Source organism: Natrix helvetica (genome assembly GCF_964273705.1).
Source record: "Natrix helvetica genome assembly, chromosome: 5".
Lineage (NCBI taxonomy): Eukaryota > Metazoa > Chordata > Lepidosauria > Squamata > Natricidae > Natrix > Natrix helvetica.
Genome location: NC_138551.1, coordinates 58,665,942 through 58,682,094, shown reverse-complemented (window position 1 = coordinate 58,682,094; position 16,153 = coordinate 58,665,942). Strand labels below are relative to the sequence as shown.

Sequence of the window (16,153 nt, the reverse complement as noted above, 5' to 3'; positions counted from 1 at the left end):
AAAGTTTGCTATGCCTCTGAGCCCAAAACTGGCAGGGCAAGATGGCACACTTCCGTTGTCTTTGTGAACTGTGAAATTTGACTCCACCTTCAAAATTCAGGCTTCCGGTCTTTGTCTCCGAGCCACCCAGAGGAATCTCTTGTGGATTGTGATTCCTTGAACCCTTTGGAGAAAAAAAACTTTCACCTATTGCTAGATTTACTAAAGAAATTCCCATCTGTCTGGATTCTCTGTCTCCTGGACTCGTCTGCCTGCTCTTCTTCTCCAGCTGCCCAGTCTCTACAGTGATTGATTCCTTTGCTTTCCAAACCATGTCTCCAAAAAGACCACCTCCGGGAAAACCTGGTTTTGCTACTTCTGCTCCAACATCTGCAACATCTAGCCCAGCCACACAGTCAAAGATAACAGAACTGATGCAACCCAAGACTACAGAGATAGACTTTCAACAAATGCTCCAACAAATTTTACAGGGCCAAGAGGAAATTAAGAAACAGCTAAGGGAAATGAAAGATGAAATCAAAGAAAATCAAGTGCAAATCTATAAGAACTCACAGAGACTGGACGTTGTGGAGGGTGGGGTGGCGGAGGCGAGAGGGGGGGGTTGAGGCCTTGCAGAGGGGAAACAAAGAACTTGATACCCAACAAATGAAAACAGATTTTGAGAGAATGTCCTTCTATCTTAGATTCCAAAATGTAATAGAAACAGATGGGGAAAATATAAGGGACATTATGACTAATATTTTAGCTGAATACATATACAAAGATAAACAACAGATGGAATGGGAGATAGATCTGGCTTATAGAGTGAACTCAGTATATGCCAGAACACACAATGTGCCCAGGGAGGTTCATATTAGATTCCTTAGGAAAAGCACAAGAGATGAAATTCTGGGTGTGCAAAGGGGGCAAACACTCACATACCATGATAGGGAGATAACCATTCTAAAACAGATTCCCAAAAAAATTAGGGAGAAAAGGAAAAATTATTCGCAATTGGCGAATAAATTATACCAGAAGGGTGTGTGGTTTAGATGGTTGATGCCTGAAGGTATGCTGATATTCTGGGAGGAGAAAAGAATTAGAATTAACACACCCATAGAGGCACAGGCCTTTATGGAAAAAAACAAAGCGAACCTAGAAAAAACAGAAGATACCACAATGGTCACACAGGACACGGGAGGGGCCGGAGCTCTGCCAGCAGGGGGAGAAGGGGCAATACCAAGAAAGCTCAGATCACAAAAATGAATAAGAAAGCCACAATGTTATAAACAAACCGAAAGTAATAATGAAATTATATCTAGATTATATATTATAACAATATAAGCTGACTGAAAAAAAATTTTTTTTTCTAGAATTAATATGCTGATCTTTTATGACTATGGACTAATGCTTGATATATGGATGTAACCTATGAGATTGGAGGGAGGGGGCCTCTGTCACACTTGCTACTGCCAAAATCTGTAACCATTCCATTTACCCTTTTCCCTATAAATGTTTTAAAAAAACCAATAAAACTTTTTTCAAAAAAAAAAAAAAACCTGAATCTGAAATGTATTCAATTGTTGCCTTGTATGTGAAGTTTTCTATTTCAGTTCAACAGTTCTTAATGTGCTTTCACCAAAGATAGTTGTATTCAGATGTCTAGCATGCATTGTTGATACAAATAATATAACTGTGTAGCCCTTCAGGTTCAGAAACCAAAGCATGTTTTCTCTTTTTTGTAGATATACATATAACACCTGTCTAAAACTTCAAACTGTGTAGATCCCCCTACACACACAGTGTACTCAATTGTACTCCAGCTACAGAAAGCACCCACATGATCCCAGGAAGGCACAGTTGCTTTAAAGCAGGAGGGGGGTCAAACTCACAGCCCGCGGGCCGGATGCGTTACACGCCAGCCGCATACACCCCCATTTTAGCAAATGGGAAAAAAAGTCAAGATACATCGTGTGACGCCACAGGTTTGATACCCCTGTTTCAAAAATCTATATATTCAAAGCCAACAAGATGCTTATAAGAAACAAATATTTGAGTCATTAGAATCTGGTCTGTCTGTCTCCTATATGAATATCTAAACCTTGAGACTTAAAATTTTACAGTTTGAAATCTATATTAAAATTGATATTTTAATCAGCAATATTTTGCTCAAGAAATATGAACTTAACACGCTTGTTTTGTATGGCAACATAATCCTCTAAGTGACTTACTTGATTGTATTGAATAAAAATTCAGAAACCTACAATTTAGTGTAGGTTCCGTGACTATACGACCTTTGCCGCCTTATACTCATTAATGGAGGCAGCCACCAGTGCCTCATATTTTCCTCCTCCTGCCCATTAGTAAATCAACTGTGATAATTTAATTGTGAGAGAGCTTTTTGGTTCAAGGTGAGAAGGCTTCTGCAAAATATATCATCTATTGCATTCTTTTTCCATTAGTTTTATCTATCATGAATTATGCATAATTACTATTCTTCTCCACAACTCTAAGATCTCAACTTACTGTCAGACAGAATGGAAGCACCTGTTCTTCCATTCAAGTTTTACTGAAGCTTATTTAACAGACAAGAGTTTTTGCAGTATTGCCTCTGGACTCTTCCATCTGTTTTGGCTTCTGGTCTGTTTGGCATAAAAGTTGCAGAACAGGCAGGTATAAAGATGAAAATTGACACGGTTCACAGTCCTGTCTCTACCACCACCACCCTGGTATGGAGGTTTTTTTTAAAAAAAAATGATCTGAGAATTATTATGCTGGAATTTATATAAATTAGTTGCAATTATGGCTATGTCCTTACATCCAATCTCTGAAGATCTCAAACGGAAAGTTACCCAATACTGAAATGTTTTAGAGAATGTTTTAAGCTGTTTTCTTAAGATTTGCTGCATCAGTGGTTAAGAAATTACATATTCATTTCCATTACTTCTTTCTGTTACCTAAAGTCTTGTCCTCATGATTCTGTTTATATGTTGAAGTATAGACAACTTTTGGTTGTTTTGAATAATATCTTAAAATTGAATGTATAGAATTATGCAATGGGGCTTGACAAATGATCATTTCAGAGCAATTTTCAGCATCAGCCTTTTTGCTCCTTGCTGTTACCTCCATAATTTAAAATTGTATCTGTTTTCAAATTAATCATATATGTATGATTGTTTTCTTTCCTTCAAAACTGTTCATTTGCCACAAAAAAGTTTTTGGGGTGACTAAATCTCAATAGCCCAACAACGAATAATGATAAAACAACATTAAGGACAGGTAGTTCAATTAACATATCAGAAGAAGACACTGAATTGTTAGTAATTTGATTATTGTTATATCTAAGGAAGAAAGCAAAGTGTGGGTAAACCATATAGGAAATACGGCTATATGAGCCAATTGTACTTTATTTCTAAGGCTACATTAACAGAATCTTGCAAGTCTGCAGGTACAAAGTATCTACCATCACTTTAACTACCTGAACATTTAGTGGGTTCTTTCTAAGTTTCTTCTCTGATGGTTAATTCATTGGCAACTACTGTCTCTCTTGTCTGACTGTTTTGTAGGCAACATCTCTTCCCTTGTCCCCCAAGGTCATCCACATAGTCCATGATTTTTTCATTGCTGAAAGTTAACTTCCCAGTCATAGTCCAACACTCTTAATCACTACATCATAGTTTCACTCTATATTTTGCTCCCGAATGACATTTGCTACTGCTGTTGTGTTTGGTTACCACTCAAGCTATTGGGTTGGTATGAAGGAAGAAAATGCTGAGCAAAAATGTGTTCTTTTTTTTGATACACACACTATTTTTAACACTGTGAGCCCTAGGGTATTGCTTATTGAGTTTAGGTTTTCTATTTGCATGATTCCAAAAGACTGAATGTGGTTTTTCAGTTTTAAAAAAAGTTGCTTGTCCTCAGTGTATCATGACCTACTTACTTTATATGTCCCAATATAGCATTCTTTCATGCTGATTTTCATCATAGAACTGACTTTCAAGAAGACATTTTTGAGTAAATGCTTTATGATCATACGGAAGATCATTTGTAATAGGCTCTGATAAGAAAATACACTATATTGCCAAAAGTATTCGCTCACCTGCCTTAACTCGCATATGAACTTACTGTATGTGACATCCCATTCCTAATCCATAGGGCTCAATATGATGTTGGGCCACCCTTTGCTGTTATAACAGCTTCAACTCTTCTGGGAAGGCTGTCCACAAGGTATAGGATTGTGTTCATGGGAAGTTGTGACCATTCGTCCAGAAGCGCATTTGCGAGGTTACACACTGATGTTGGACGAGAAGGCCTGGCTCTCAGTCTCCACTCTAATTCATCCCAAAGGTGTTCTGTTGGGTTGAGGTCAGGACTCTGTGCAGGCCAGTCAAGTTCATCCACACCAGACTCTGTCATTCATGTCTTTATGGACCTTGTTTTGTGCACTGGTGCACAGTCATGTTGGAATAGGAAGGGGCAAGCTCCAAGCTGTTCCCACAAAGTTGGAATTGTCCAAAATGTCTTGGTATGCTGAAGCATTCAGAGTTCCTTTCACGGGAACTAAGGGGCCAAACCCAGCTCCTGAAAAACAACCCCACACCATAATCCCACCTCCACCAAACTTTACACTTGGCACAATGCAGTCAGACAAGTACTGTTCTCCTGGCAACCGCCAAACCCAGACTTATCCATCAGATTGCCAAATGGAGAAGTGTGATTCGTCACTCCAGGGAACACGTCTCCACTGCTCTAGAGTCTAGTGGCGGCGTGCTTTATACCACTGCATCCGATGCTTTGCATTGCACTTGGTGATGTATGGCTTGGATGCAGCTGTTCGGCCATGGAAACCTATTCTATGAAGCTCTCTGTGCACTGTTCTGAGCTAATCTGAAGGCCACATGACATTTGGAGGTCTGTAGCGATTGACTCTGCAGAAAGTTGGCGACCTCTTCGCACTGGGGGCCTCAGCATCTGCTGACCCTGCTCCGTCAGTTTACATGGCCTACCATTTCATGGCTGAATTGCTGTCGTTCCCAAACACTTCCACATTCTTATAATACAGCTGACTGTTGACTGTGGAATATTTAGGAGCGAGGAAATTTCACGACTGGATTTGTTGCACAGGTGGCATCCTATCACAGTTCCATGCTGGAATTCACTGAGCTCCTGAGAGCGACCCATTCTTTCACAAATGTTTGTACAAACTGTCTGCATGCCTAGGTACTTGATTTTACACACCTGTGGCCATGGAAGTGATTGGAACAACTGATTCTGATTATTTGGATGGGTGAGCGAATACCTTTGGCAATATAGTGCACTTCTCATGGGAAGTCAGTGGGGAGACTGGACAGAAAAAGAACATATAAATTGTGTGTATACTGTATATTGGAATATGAGAGATACTTGTTTATATCTCCAATGATAATGTACAATTATTTTTCATCCACTAATGATGCACATGAAAACCTTAATTTCTTTTCATTTTTATACAATAATAGCCTTTTTAGGAGCCTTTTTAAAAAATAAAGTTAGTAAAAATAACCTCAATAAAATAGAAGAATAGTGATATGGGTGAATTGGAAATTATAGTGTAAATGGATAGTTTTTTTTATTAATTTTACTGCAGTTTTTAACATTTTTTTCAAATTACTTGTTATATAGGTTTGTAATTGAACCTGCCATTGGTAAAAATCGCAAGTGTTACGAATCTCTTATTTCAGTATGAATAGCAATTTTTCATACTATAATAAACTGAGCAAATTTATTTGGTCAGGGAAAAAACCGCCTATCAAATACAAACTTCTACAAGATAATAGAAACAGAGGTGGTTTTGAACTCCCAGATTGGGAGCTATATTACCAGGCGGCAGCCCTAACATGGTTAAAAGACTGGATCCAATTAAAAAATAAAAGAATCCTTATGCTAGAAGGACACGATCTCCAACTAGGCTGGCACGGCTGCCTCTGGGAGGAAAAGACTAAACCCCATTCCTACTTTCAGAGACATATATTAAGGGATGCTTTGTTTAGGGTCTGGGGGGAAAAAAACACCACTACCTGAAAATCCCAAGCTGGTTATCAACCAGGGAGGCAATGACATATCCATATACTATAGACCTTAGTAAAATGGTAAGATATGCAGACCTCTTAGATGAAAAAGGAGAACTAAAATCAGTACAAGATCTGAAAGCACAGGGAATAAATATGGAATGGTGGCCCTACCTACAAATTAAAACAAGATTTTAAAAAGGGAACAATACGGAATATATGAGACACAAGTGGAATTTGATAAAATATTACTAGGAATGGGAGGAAAAATGATCACTAGATTATATAATTTTCTTTTAAAATATAAAATGGAGGAAGAGACGGTAAAGGAGACAATGATTAGCTGGGGAAGAAATTTTGGCCACAATATAGAGTTAGAAAAATGGGATAAACTGTGGGAAAGAAATTATAAATTTACAAAGGCAGCAGCTTACAAAGAAAATCTCTATAAAATATTTTATAGATGGCATTTGCCTCCAGCGAGATTGGCCAAAATGTACCCAAATCTATCCCTAATTGTTGGAGATGCAATCACAAGCCTGTAACATTTTATCACATGTGGTGGACGTGCCCCATCACAAGGAAGTACTGGTGCAAAATTTGGAAATAGTTAAAGAAATTACTGAGCAAAAAATAGAACTCAAACCAGAAGCATTCTTATTAGGACTACTGGATCAAAAAATGGACAAGCAATCTCAATACATAATCATACACATACTCACTGCAGCCAGGATTGCCTTCGCACAAAATTGGAAAAAAATTAATACACCTTCAGTTGAAACTACAGGAAAATACTTGAATGTGCAGAAATGGACAAAATGACAATAGAACTAAAAGAAAGAGAAGAATCGGACTTCTATAAAGTATGGAATAAAATGTACAAGTGGCTAGAAATCAGAAGCCAAAACAGAAAATAGAGAATACAAATAGATGGAGATACAAATAATGAATATTACTATAAGTGTTAATATTATGATTGCTACATCATAGGACAAGGTTATAGTGATAGGAAGACAATGCAGAAGGGAGAATTATAAAAGCTAAGCAGGAAAGCCGATATTGAAAGCTGTAAAATTACTCTATACTGTTACTCTATACTGCTATACTCTATAGCTGTAAAATTACTCTATACTGTTACATAAAATTACTCTATACTCTATACATGTTCTGTGTTTGGTTTTATTGTGTTTTTTCCTTGTTGTGTCTTTACTGTTTTTAAAGATTAAAACATTCAAAAAAAATTAATTAAAAAAACCACAGAAGAATAGTGTTATGGGTGAATTGGAAATTATAGTGTAAATGGATAGTTTTTTTTATTAATTTTACTGCAGTTTTAAACATTTTTTCAAATTACTTGTTATATAGGTTTGTAATTGATCCTGCCATTGGTAATATAATGTAACATCAGTGACGTGCAGTCAGGTGAGGCAAGTGAGGCACAGCCTCACCACTCTCATCATGAAAAAAAAAAGTAAAAGGAAAAAGCTGAGCTAGTTGCTGCCTCACCGTGGATGACTCTGCTTAACCTCACTGGTGCTCTCCCTCCCCAAGTGTAGTGACTTCCTCCCCAGGCCCCCATTCATTTCTCTCTCTCACACACACAGCTGGATAAAACTATATAAAAATCTAGCCCAGCTTCACTGATTACAAGTTTGAAAAGGCAACGTGGCTCCACCTGCAATCAAACTACACTTGGGGAGGGAGAGCACAAGCGAACACTGAGGAGACCACAGGAGGAGGCAGGAAGCCAGGCAAAGAGCCATGCTGTAGTACACACACTTCCCCCCAGCCTCTTTCTTTTGGAAGGCTCGGCTCGGCTCCCCTCCAGCTTCTCTGCCTCTCCTCTCACCCCAGCCTGCCAGCAGGAGGTGGTGGGTGGGCTTTATTGTGTTCCAGGCATTTCCCACCCAGACAGCAGGCTGCATTTGCAATGGTGGAGGTGTTTGGGAAAGACAGCAGGGGAATGGGGGGGGGGGGGATGGCAGAGGAGCTGCTTTCAAGCCACTGGAAAAGATATCCAATCCAACTTTTGTGTGTGGGGGGGTTTGTTTGAGAGTGAGTGAGAGAGGGAAGGGGTAGGAGAGATAGTCCAATCCAACTTCTGTGTGTGTGTGTGTGTGTGTGTGTGTGTATGTGTGTGTGTGTGTGTTTGAGAGAGGGGGAGGAAGGGAGAGAGGGAGGAAGGAGGGGAAGGAGAAGAAAAAGAAAAAGAAAGAAGGAGCAAAGGAGAAAAACAAATGCTGTCGCTTTAAATTGGAACTGAACATGCCTGGCTGTGGAATTCTGGGAGTTGAAGTCCACAAGTCTAAAAATATTTGAAACCCAGCACTGTGTCAGTGCCTCACCAGTCATAAACCTCACCGCACGTCACTGTGTAACATAGTGATATGATAATAAGGATCGCATTTATAACATATTGCTGCTTACTCAGGAGATTTGACAAAAATATATTCCAAAATCGTAAGTGCTATGCATCTCTTATTTCAGTATGAATAGCAATTTTTCATACTATAATAAACTGAGCAAAGATGCAAAGCCCTTCAAATGACCTTTGGGTAATGTAGTTCAAAATAATAGATTGAATTTATAGGACACAGCTTGTTTTTAGTCAGATCATCATTCTGACAGCAACTTTCCACAGTATCAGAAAGGAGTGATTCCATGCCTACCAAAAAGAGATGGAATAATTGTATCTGGGATCTTTATTTATAGACAGTTAAAACACATGATTTATCATTGAACAATATTTATAATTAGACTTTAAGCTACAAATTGTCAAACGTTTTTGTACAAAAAATCGATTTAAATTACTATACTTGCTTAAAATTGATTTAAATTACTATACTTGCTTATTAGAACTAGATGTTTATGTTCTTGAAATTCTTTTGAATTAAAACCATAGGTTGCTAATTGTTTTAATACCATAACACCAAGAGTCCTTTACTTTTTCAGTGTATAACCATGCTGTTTAATTTATTTCACTCTTCGTTAAAACTCTCCTTCACCATTTTAAGCCATATTTCATACACAACTTTTGTGCAATTTTTCAACTCTAATGTTGAAGTAAACAGAATATTGTTAGTCTGAATTTTGTAAATGGATACACTATAGCTGTGATGGCGAACCTATGGCACGCGTGCCACAAGTGGCACATGGAGCCATTTGTTATAGCACTCAAGGTGTTGCCTTGTCATGTGCGCGCTGGCCAGCTGACTTTGGCATTCTTTTAAGGCCATTATTTGCCTTCCAGAGGTTTTCTTGAAGTGACTTCCAGTTTGTCCATAGGGCTGTTTTTCTTCAGGGAAGCCTCCTGAAGGCTCCAGAGGGCAAAAAGTGGCCCAAGATCAAACTGGAAGTCACTGTTCCCGAACTGTCTGGTTGCCAATAGGGCTGTTTTTCACTCTCCAGAGGCTTCAGGGAAGCTCCTGAAGCCTCCGGGGGTTAGGGTTAGAGGGTTAGCCTCTGGAGCCTGGGGAGGGCGAAAAAAGTGTGCCAAAAGCGGGGTAGGGGTATGCAGTGGGGTTGCACACATAGCATTATGGGTGAGGGCATGCTCGCGCACGACCTCCCTGCACCCCCCCCCACTTTTGGCATGTGATCCAAAAAAGGTTAGCCATCACTACACTATAGTATACTGTAGTATGTTGGCTAACTGGTATAAATTTGGAGTTGCTATCCAAATTTACACATTAAGCTGCTAGTACATTTCCTTGAAAACACATTATAGAAAGCAATAGTACTGAATTCCTTTCTAACAGCATGAAATTCATACTTATGCTAAATGGGATTTGCCAATGCAAGAATGCATATAATTTGGACTACTTCCATCTAAACTTTGTAGCCGGAAGAGTGAGCTTCCACAGTAGGGGCATACCATGTTTCCCCGAAAATATGACCTGTCCTGAAACTAAAGCTGTGCCACATATTTCGGGTGGCCAAAAATATTAGCCCCCCCCCAAAATAAGCCCCCTGGACAATCCCCCCCTCCGGCCAGGCAGAGCACCGCTCGCTGACCTAGCGGTATCCCAAAGGTGCCAAGCCATGAGAACGGGGTGGGGGGCAAAGGTGCTCCCGTTGCTTGGTGCTTTCGGGGTACTGCTAGGTCAGTCAGCGCCGCTGTGCCCAGCTGAAGAGGGGGGGTTGCCAGGCAGCTGCTCTCGCGAGCAGGCACAGTCTCAGGGTCGAATGGCTGTGTTGCGCTGTCGCAGCAGCAACACAGCAGCCATGAGGTGACCATGCTTGCGAGCAGCTGCCCTATTCTCTATGGTTGTGGGCTGCAGAGCGTACAACCATAGAGCATACTCCCAGGCATCCGTCCTCCATTGCGGCTTCCAAAGCATGGAGGTAGGATACTGCTCTGGAGTACGCTCTATGGTTGTATGCTCTGCATAGAGCGTACTCCCAGAGTGACATCCGTCCTCTGTGCTTTGAAAGCTGAAAAAAAAAAACCAAGCGGCAGGCGGCGCCAGCAGCATAGATGCCCTGGCTCTGCATGTACTGTAGAGTTAGCCATGGGCATTGTGAGCCTGCAATTCGTGCGAGCGGGGAGTAGAAAAGCCGCTTGTGCAACCCCCCTCTCCAGCCATGCAGAGCCCCATTCACTCACCTAGGGGCATTCCAAAGGCGCCGAGCCGCGGGAGGTGGAGGACGGTGAACAGGTGCTCGTGTTGCTTGGTGCCTTCCGGGTACTACTAGGTCAGTCAGCGGCGCTGTGCCCAGCTGGAAAGGGGAGTTGCCGGGTGGCTACTCGTGAGTGTGGTCAGCTCATGGCTGCAGTGTTGCTGCTGTGACAGTGCAACACAGCCATTCGACCATGAGGCTGTGCCCGGTTCTTCGGGAGTTCAGTCGCAAGGGAGCGAAAACCAATTGAAAACCACTTGGAACATATATTTCTTTTATCATGCCCATTTGATATTCTCTCCTGTATCACAATAGGTGGAAAGTTAAAATATACTCCAGAAAAAAATTCAGAAGTACTGTATATCTTGGCCTGCTTTGCAGCATTTCAAAGCCTATATCATTTACTTAAAATAATCTTATTTATTTCTAAATTTTCTTATTTATTTATGTGTTTGCTGACTGGAATAATGTTGGCTTCACATGCAACATTTCCAGAAACATCTAAATTAAGGATTATATCAAGTATAAGGTTTTATTTTTTTAAAAAAACTTGAAAACGTGTGATCTTTTAACCTTGAGATGCTGCATTTGTGACTCATGTGCTGGAGTGAGTCGAATATAAAGCAGTCATTCCACTGCAAAAATATAACAGGCTAAAAAGCAAGAAATCCACTATGAGCAATTATTTGGCTCATCTCTGAACCTGGATTTTTTTCTACCATGACTTGCTGAGCAAATCTTAGTGGTCTTATTTCCTTAGCATATTAAACCAAATGTAAATAAGCAACATTTCAACTTACTAAACATTTTGTGTTAACCTGCTGTATGAAGCTGCGCTACCAATCAATCTAAATGTAGTAGGCACATTAACATCTAAAAGTTGTTTCATTTTAATAGTAAGTAACTGTCGGACTAAAGGGATTGGTTGAAAGCCAGCTGAATTTATTTCAACTAATTCTACTTCTTTGTGTACTTGAAATTAGATTTTAAGCCATGAAATGTTTTTTTTTCTGTTGAACTTGTTCTGCCATCAGTAATAAATATAATTCTGAAATTACATCGATTTTTTTAATCATCAGCTATTTGTAGGTAAAGCTAATAAAGTATAAATCCAAGCTAATTTTATTGTTTTCCAACTGATGTATAAAAGAGTTACCTTACAAATAAATATGTAGAAGTTGGTAGTATCATGTACTGTATGCCTTGTTAAGTGTAAAGTTCTTGAGATATAACTTTCTCTTCCACAGAGGACCTAAAGATTCACTGTATCTACAATTCAATTTAATTTTTACAGCAAGAAAATAAATAAAATTGATTTTCATTTCAAGGAAAAAACATGCAGATCTACTAATCAGTAAAAAACTAAACAGCATTATAAGCATTTATTTTATAATTTAGAAAACTATAGGATAACGATGAAGATTGAATACTGTTCCTTTTATCCATTGTTTATGCATTTCCCCCTTCCAATTATTTTCCTTTTTTTTAACACTTTCTACTTAGAAAGGTATCTTGTCTCTAACAATAATCTTGTTGCCTTTCCTACTGTCTGCTCTGTTTATCAAAATTCTCTGTTTATCACTTTAATTTTTTTTATTAATATTCCTTCTCTGACCTCTTTGTCATCTTCTAACTTTCTTCTTTCTTCTCCCAACCTCACTACATATGCTTCCAAAAACTAACACAGAGAACTGTTTTCCATTATCAGATACAAATGCCTGCGTTTTTCTATGTTCAAACTGATTAGTTCTTGGTTTCTTTTAAAATATATTTTCACAGTGTGCGGATGTGATTTGGCTCAAGGAGGCTTTTTCATTAAGAATGGTGATTACCTTTGCACTGTGGATTACCAGCGGATGTATGGGACCCGATGCAATGGCTGCGGAGAGTTTGTGGAAGGAGAAGTTGTAACAGCTTTGGGGAAAACCTATCATCCCAATTGCTTTGCCTGCACTATGTGCAAGTAAGTGAACTGATGCTGAACAAGACGATCTTTTTCCCCTCCTCTCTTCTTCTTCTTCTTCTTCTTCTTCTTCTTCTTCTTCTTCTTCTTCTTCTTCTTCTTCTTCTTCTTCTTCTTCTTCTTCTTCTTCTTCTTCTTCTTCTTCTTCTTCTTCTCCTCCTCCTCCTCCTCCTCCTCCTCCTCTCCTCCTCCTCCTCTTCCCTCTCCTCTCCCTTCTCTTCTTCTTCGTCTTCTTCTTCTCCTCTTCCTCCTCCTTCCCCTTCCCCCTCCCCCCCTTTTTCTGGATTTCATTTTTAGCTGCTCATTTGCAAAGGCTTAATTATTGGATATCCTTAATATCCCTAAACTTACCTGATCATAGAAGTTAAGTAATATAATTCTTGCTTTAGCTAGTACTTAATAAAAGACATCTTGGAAATAGTGGATTCTGGAGGCTGTTTCTCCTTTGCTCAAGATCAGGAAATAGACTATTGGATTTGGTTATCCCTACATGGTAAACAGTTGAGATAATTTTCTCTAAATTTCCATAAGGTTATGGAGGTCTATGGGTTTCCCATTAGTCTTTTACAGGCAATACTTCTACCATAAGTGTGCAGGTGGTGTCAGGCCTTTTAAGATCGGGAATTTTAAAGGCAAAATGTCCCCTTTTTTCTCACTACATTCTCTATCTGTAATTTCAGTAAAATAAATAATAATAAAAAATACTGAAGTATCTTTGGGTGCTATGTTTTGACTCAGAAACAGTGCCTTGGAAAATGTACTTTTATTTATGTGATACTTTCATCTATTTAAATTTATTTGAATGATGGGGTATACAGGACAATTATCTTCCTTACCCTTTCACAAAGCCTGGATAGCACTGTAGACAAAAAAGTCTTTGAAACTCTGCAGCGCCTCAGCCAATAGACTGTGTAATGGATACCTAGATGGACCATTGATCTGACTTGTTATAAAGCAGTTATTCTTATTTCTATCTGTTGTTTACTTTCTGAAGAAGTGGATCTTGTTGAATACTGAAACTCCTTCAAGTCAGAATTTCTGATTTAATTTTTTTATGGCAGTTTCAGTATTTGTTCATTCCAATGGTATCTACTTTTAATCAAAATCACCTTTCTTTTCCTAAAGTAATGTAGCTGAGCTTTCTGCTTGTTTAAAACACCAAGAACTGCTTAATTTCTAGTATTTGTTGCTTCCATTGATTGCCAAAAAAATGAACTATCTAATTTCATATACTTTCAGTGAAACAATAATAGAAATTTCTAAAGATTTTTCATTTGAGCATTCAAACTATCAATGAACAGGCTTCTTTTCTTAATAAAAACACTTATATAGACTTGTGCTTTTTAAAACAAACGAACCTTTGAAATAAAAATGTATTGGTCAGGGTTTTTTCTATCATTATTATTTTTTTCCTTCTTGAGATACATTTAGTGTTTGGATTTTCTCCAGATGTCTATCTTTGCCAATACTGCATTTTAAACATGCTTTGGCCCTTTTCCCTGCAAGAGACTTCTTTTTCAGCAGTGGCAACAATGGGAAGGAGCTGAGAAAGATAATGTAACCCCAGAGATAGCGTTGCATTAAAATGCTTCTTTTGTTTCCCAGACGTCCTTTTCCACCAGGAGACCGGGTTACCTTTAATGGAAGAGACTGCCTCTGTCAAATGTGTGCTCAACCAATGGCATCCAGTCCAAAAGAACTCACCACTTCCAGTAGTAAGTATTGCATCTTTTCTAAATATTTCATAGTCTCGATGGTTATATTTCTATTTTCTGCAGCTGCTTTATTCTAATGTGCACTGATGGCTTTGGTTACGAGTTGGGTTTGCATTCTAGAAATCAGAGACAGTCTCCCCCTATTCCTACATCCTGCTGGTTTTTTATTAATTTATTGTTTAATTTAAGTGCATCTGGAAAAACTAAGTAGATCCAGCGTAGTTCTTTTTATTCAAAAGAGGTCAAATTATTTTCTATACAAATATTCAAAGATTACATTATTTTAATTTTAACGTTTGGAGAGATAGAAGCGTTAAGGTTTGTATTAAAATAGCATTTACGACATTTTCAGAGTGTTAAGTAGTTGCTTTAAAATCCTACCTATTCGTAAGTAAAAGTAAGTAAAACTCTTTTATAAGACCTTTGTGTTTTGTAGTTATCCTATTTTTTGGTGTATAAGGTGCACCTTTTTTCCTCAAAAAAGAGGTTGAAAATCTGGGTGCGCCTTATACACCGAATACAGCATTTTTTGCCTCCCGAAGGCCCCCCCCCTTCACAAAATGGCTGTGCATACCCTTATGGAAGCTTTCAGAGGCTTTCCTGGGGGCTGGGGAGGGCAGAAATGAGCAAAAAATAGGCATTTTCCCCCAGAGGAGCACTCTATAAGCCTCCATAAGGCTATGCATGCAATTTTCTTTACAACAAATGGGCCCGTTTCCGTGAAAAACGGGCAGTTTTTTGGTCCCCCACCCCCCAGGAGTACTCTGCAAGTCCCCTCAAGGCTATTCATGGGCCCACTTTCTCTCACACTCTCCCTATCTACTGTATTTCTCTCTCTCTTTCTATTTCTCTCTCTCTATGACTCTACCTACCTACCTACACACTTTCTATCTCTCTCTCTATCTCTCTGTCCTTTATCTACCTACCTATCTAACTACTCTCTCTATCCCTACCCGCCTACTGTATTTTTCTCTCTCTCTTTCTATTTCTCTCTCTATCCCTCTACCTACCTACCTACCTACCTACCTACCTACCTACCTACCTACCTACCTACACACTCTCTAGCTCTCTCTATTTCTCTCTCTATCCCTTTATCTACTTACCTACCTAACTACTGCCTCTCTCCCTCCCTACCTACTGTATTTCTCTCTCTTTCTCTCGCTGTCTATCTCTCTATCTACCTACCTACCTTTTTTTAATTTGCCTCTTCAAAATCTTTGTGCATCTTATACTCCGAAAAATATGGTACTTGCTTTAAAAAAATTGGTAAGGGAAATATTTAAGAGAAGTAAAAAAGTTTAGGATTATATTAGGTGTGACTCAATTAAGTCAATATCCAACATAAAGGCAGAGTACACCCAAAAATAATTATAGACACATTCAAAGACTGACTTCTCTACCTTCTTAATCTAGTTGGCTCAACTGCAGCTGAATTTTTTTTTCTTTCCATTAATGTATTGTATGTGTATGTGTATGTGTATGTGTATGTGTATGTATGTATGTATGTATGTATGTATGTATGTATGTATGTATGTATGTATGTGTGTGTGTATATATATATATATATATATATATATATATATATATATATATATATATATATATATATATATATATACACACATACACATACACATACACATACACATACACATACATACTTACATACATACACATAGGTATAAAGTCAGAACATACATACACATACGAATTAACAGCAACTGATTAAAATGTATAGTGGCTGTAAAATAAAGCATTCCATTGCTAAACGTAAATGATTCCTTGACTATATGTGTGCAATTAACATCATTCTTTGTCATACATAT

At 38.6% G+C, this 16,153-nt stretch overlaps 1 protein-coding gene across 15 annotated transcripts in view; it reads left to right on the top strand.

Moving 5' to 3' along the window:
• Positions 1–16,153, top strand: part of ABLIM1 (actin binding LIM protein 1) — a 216,355-nt gene that overhangs the window by 116,076 nt on the left and 84,126 nt on the right. For all 15 annotated transcript variants that reach the window (XR_014175431.1, XM_081953535.1, XM_081953525.1 and 12 more), the window contains exons 3-4: positions 12,429–12,612; positions 14,218–14,327. Coding sequence is in view for 14 of the 15 variants with exons in the window: in XM_081953535.1 (XP_081809661.1) it covers positions 12,429–12,612; positions 14,218–14,327 (294 nt within the window). In the remaining variant the exon portion in view is untranslated. The remainder of the gene's footprint in view (positions 1–12,428; positions 12,613–14,217; positions 14,328–16,153) is intronic.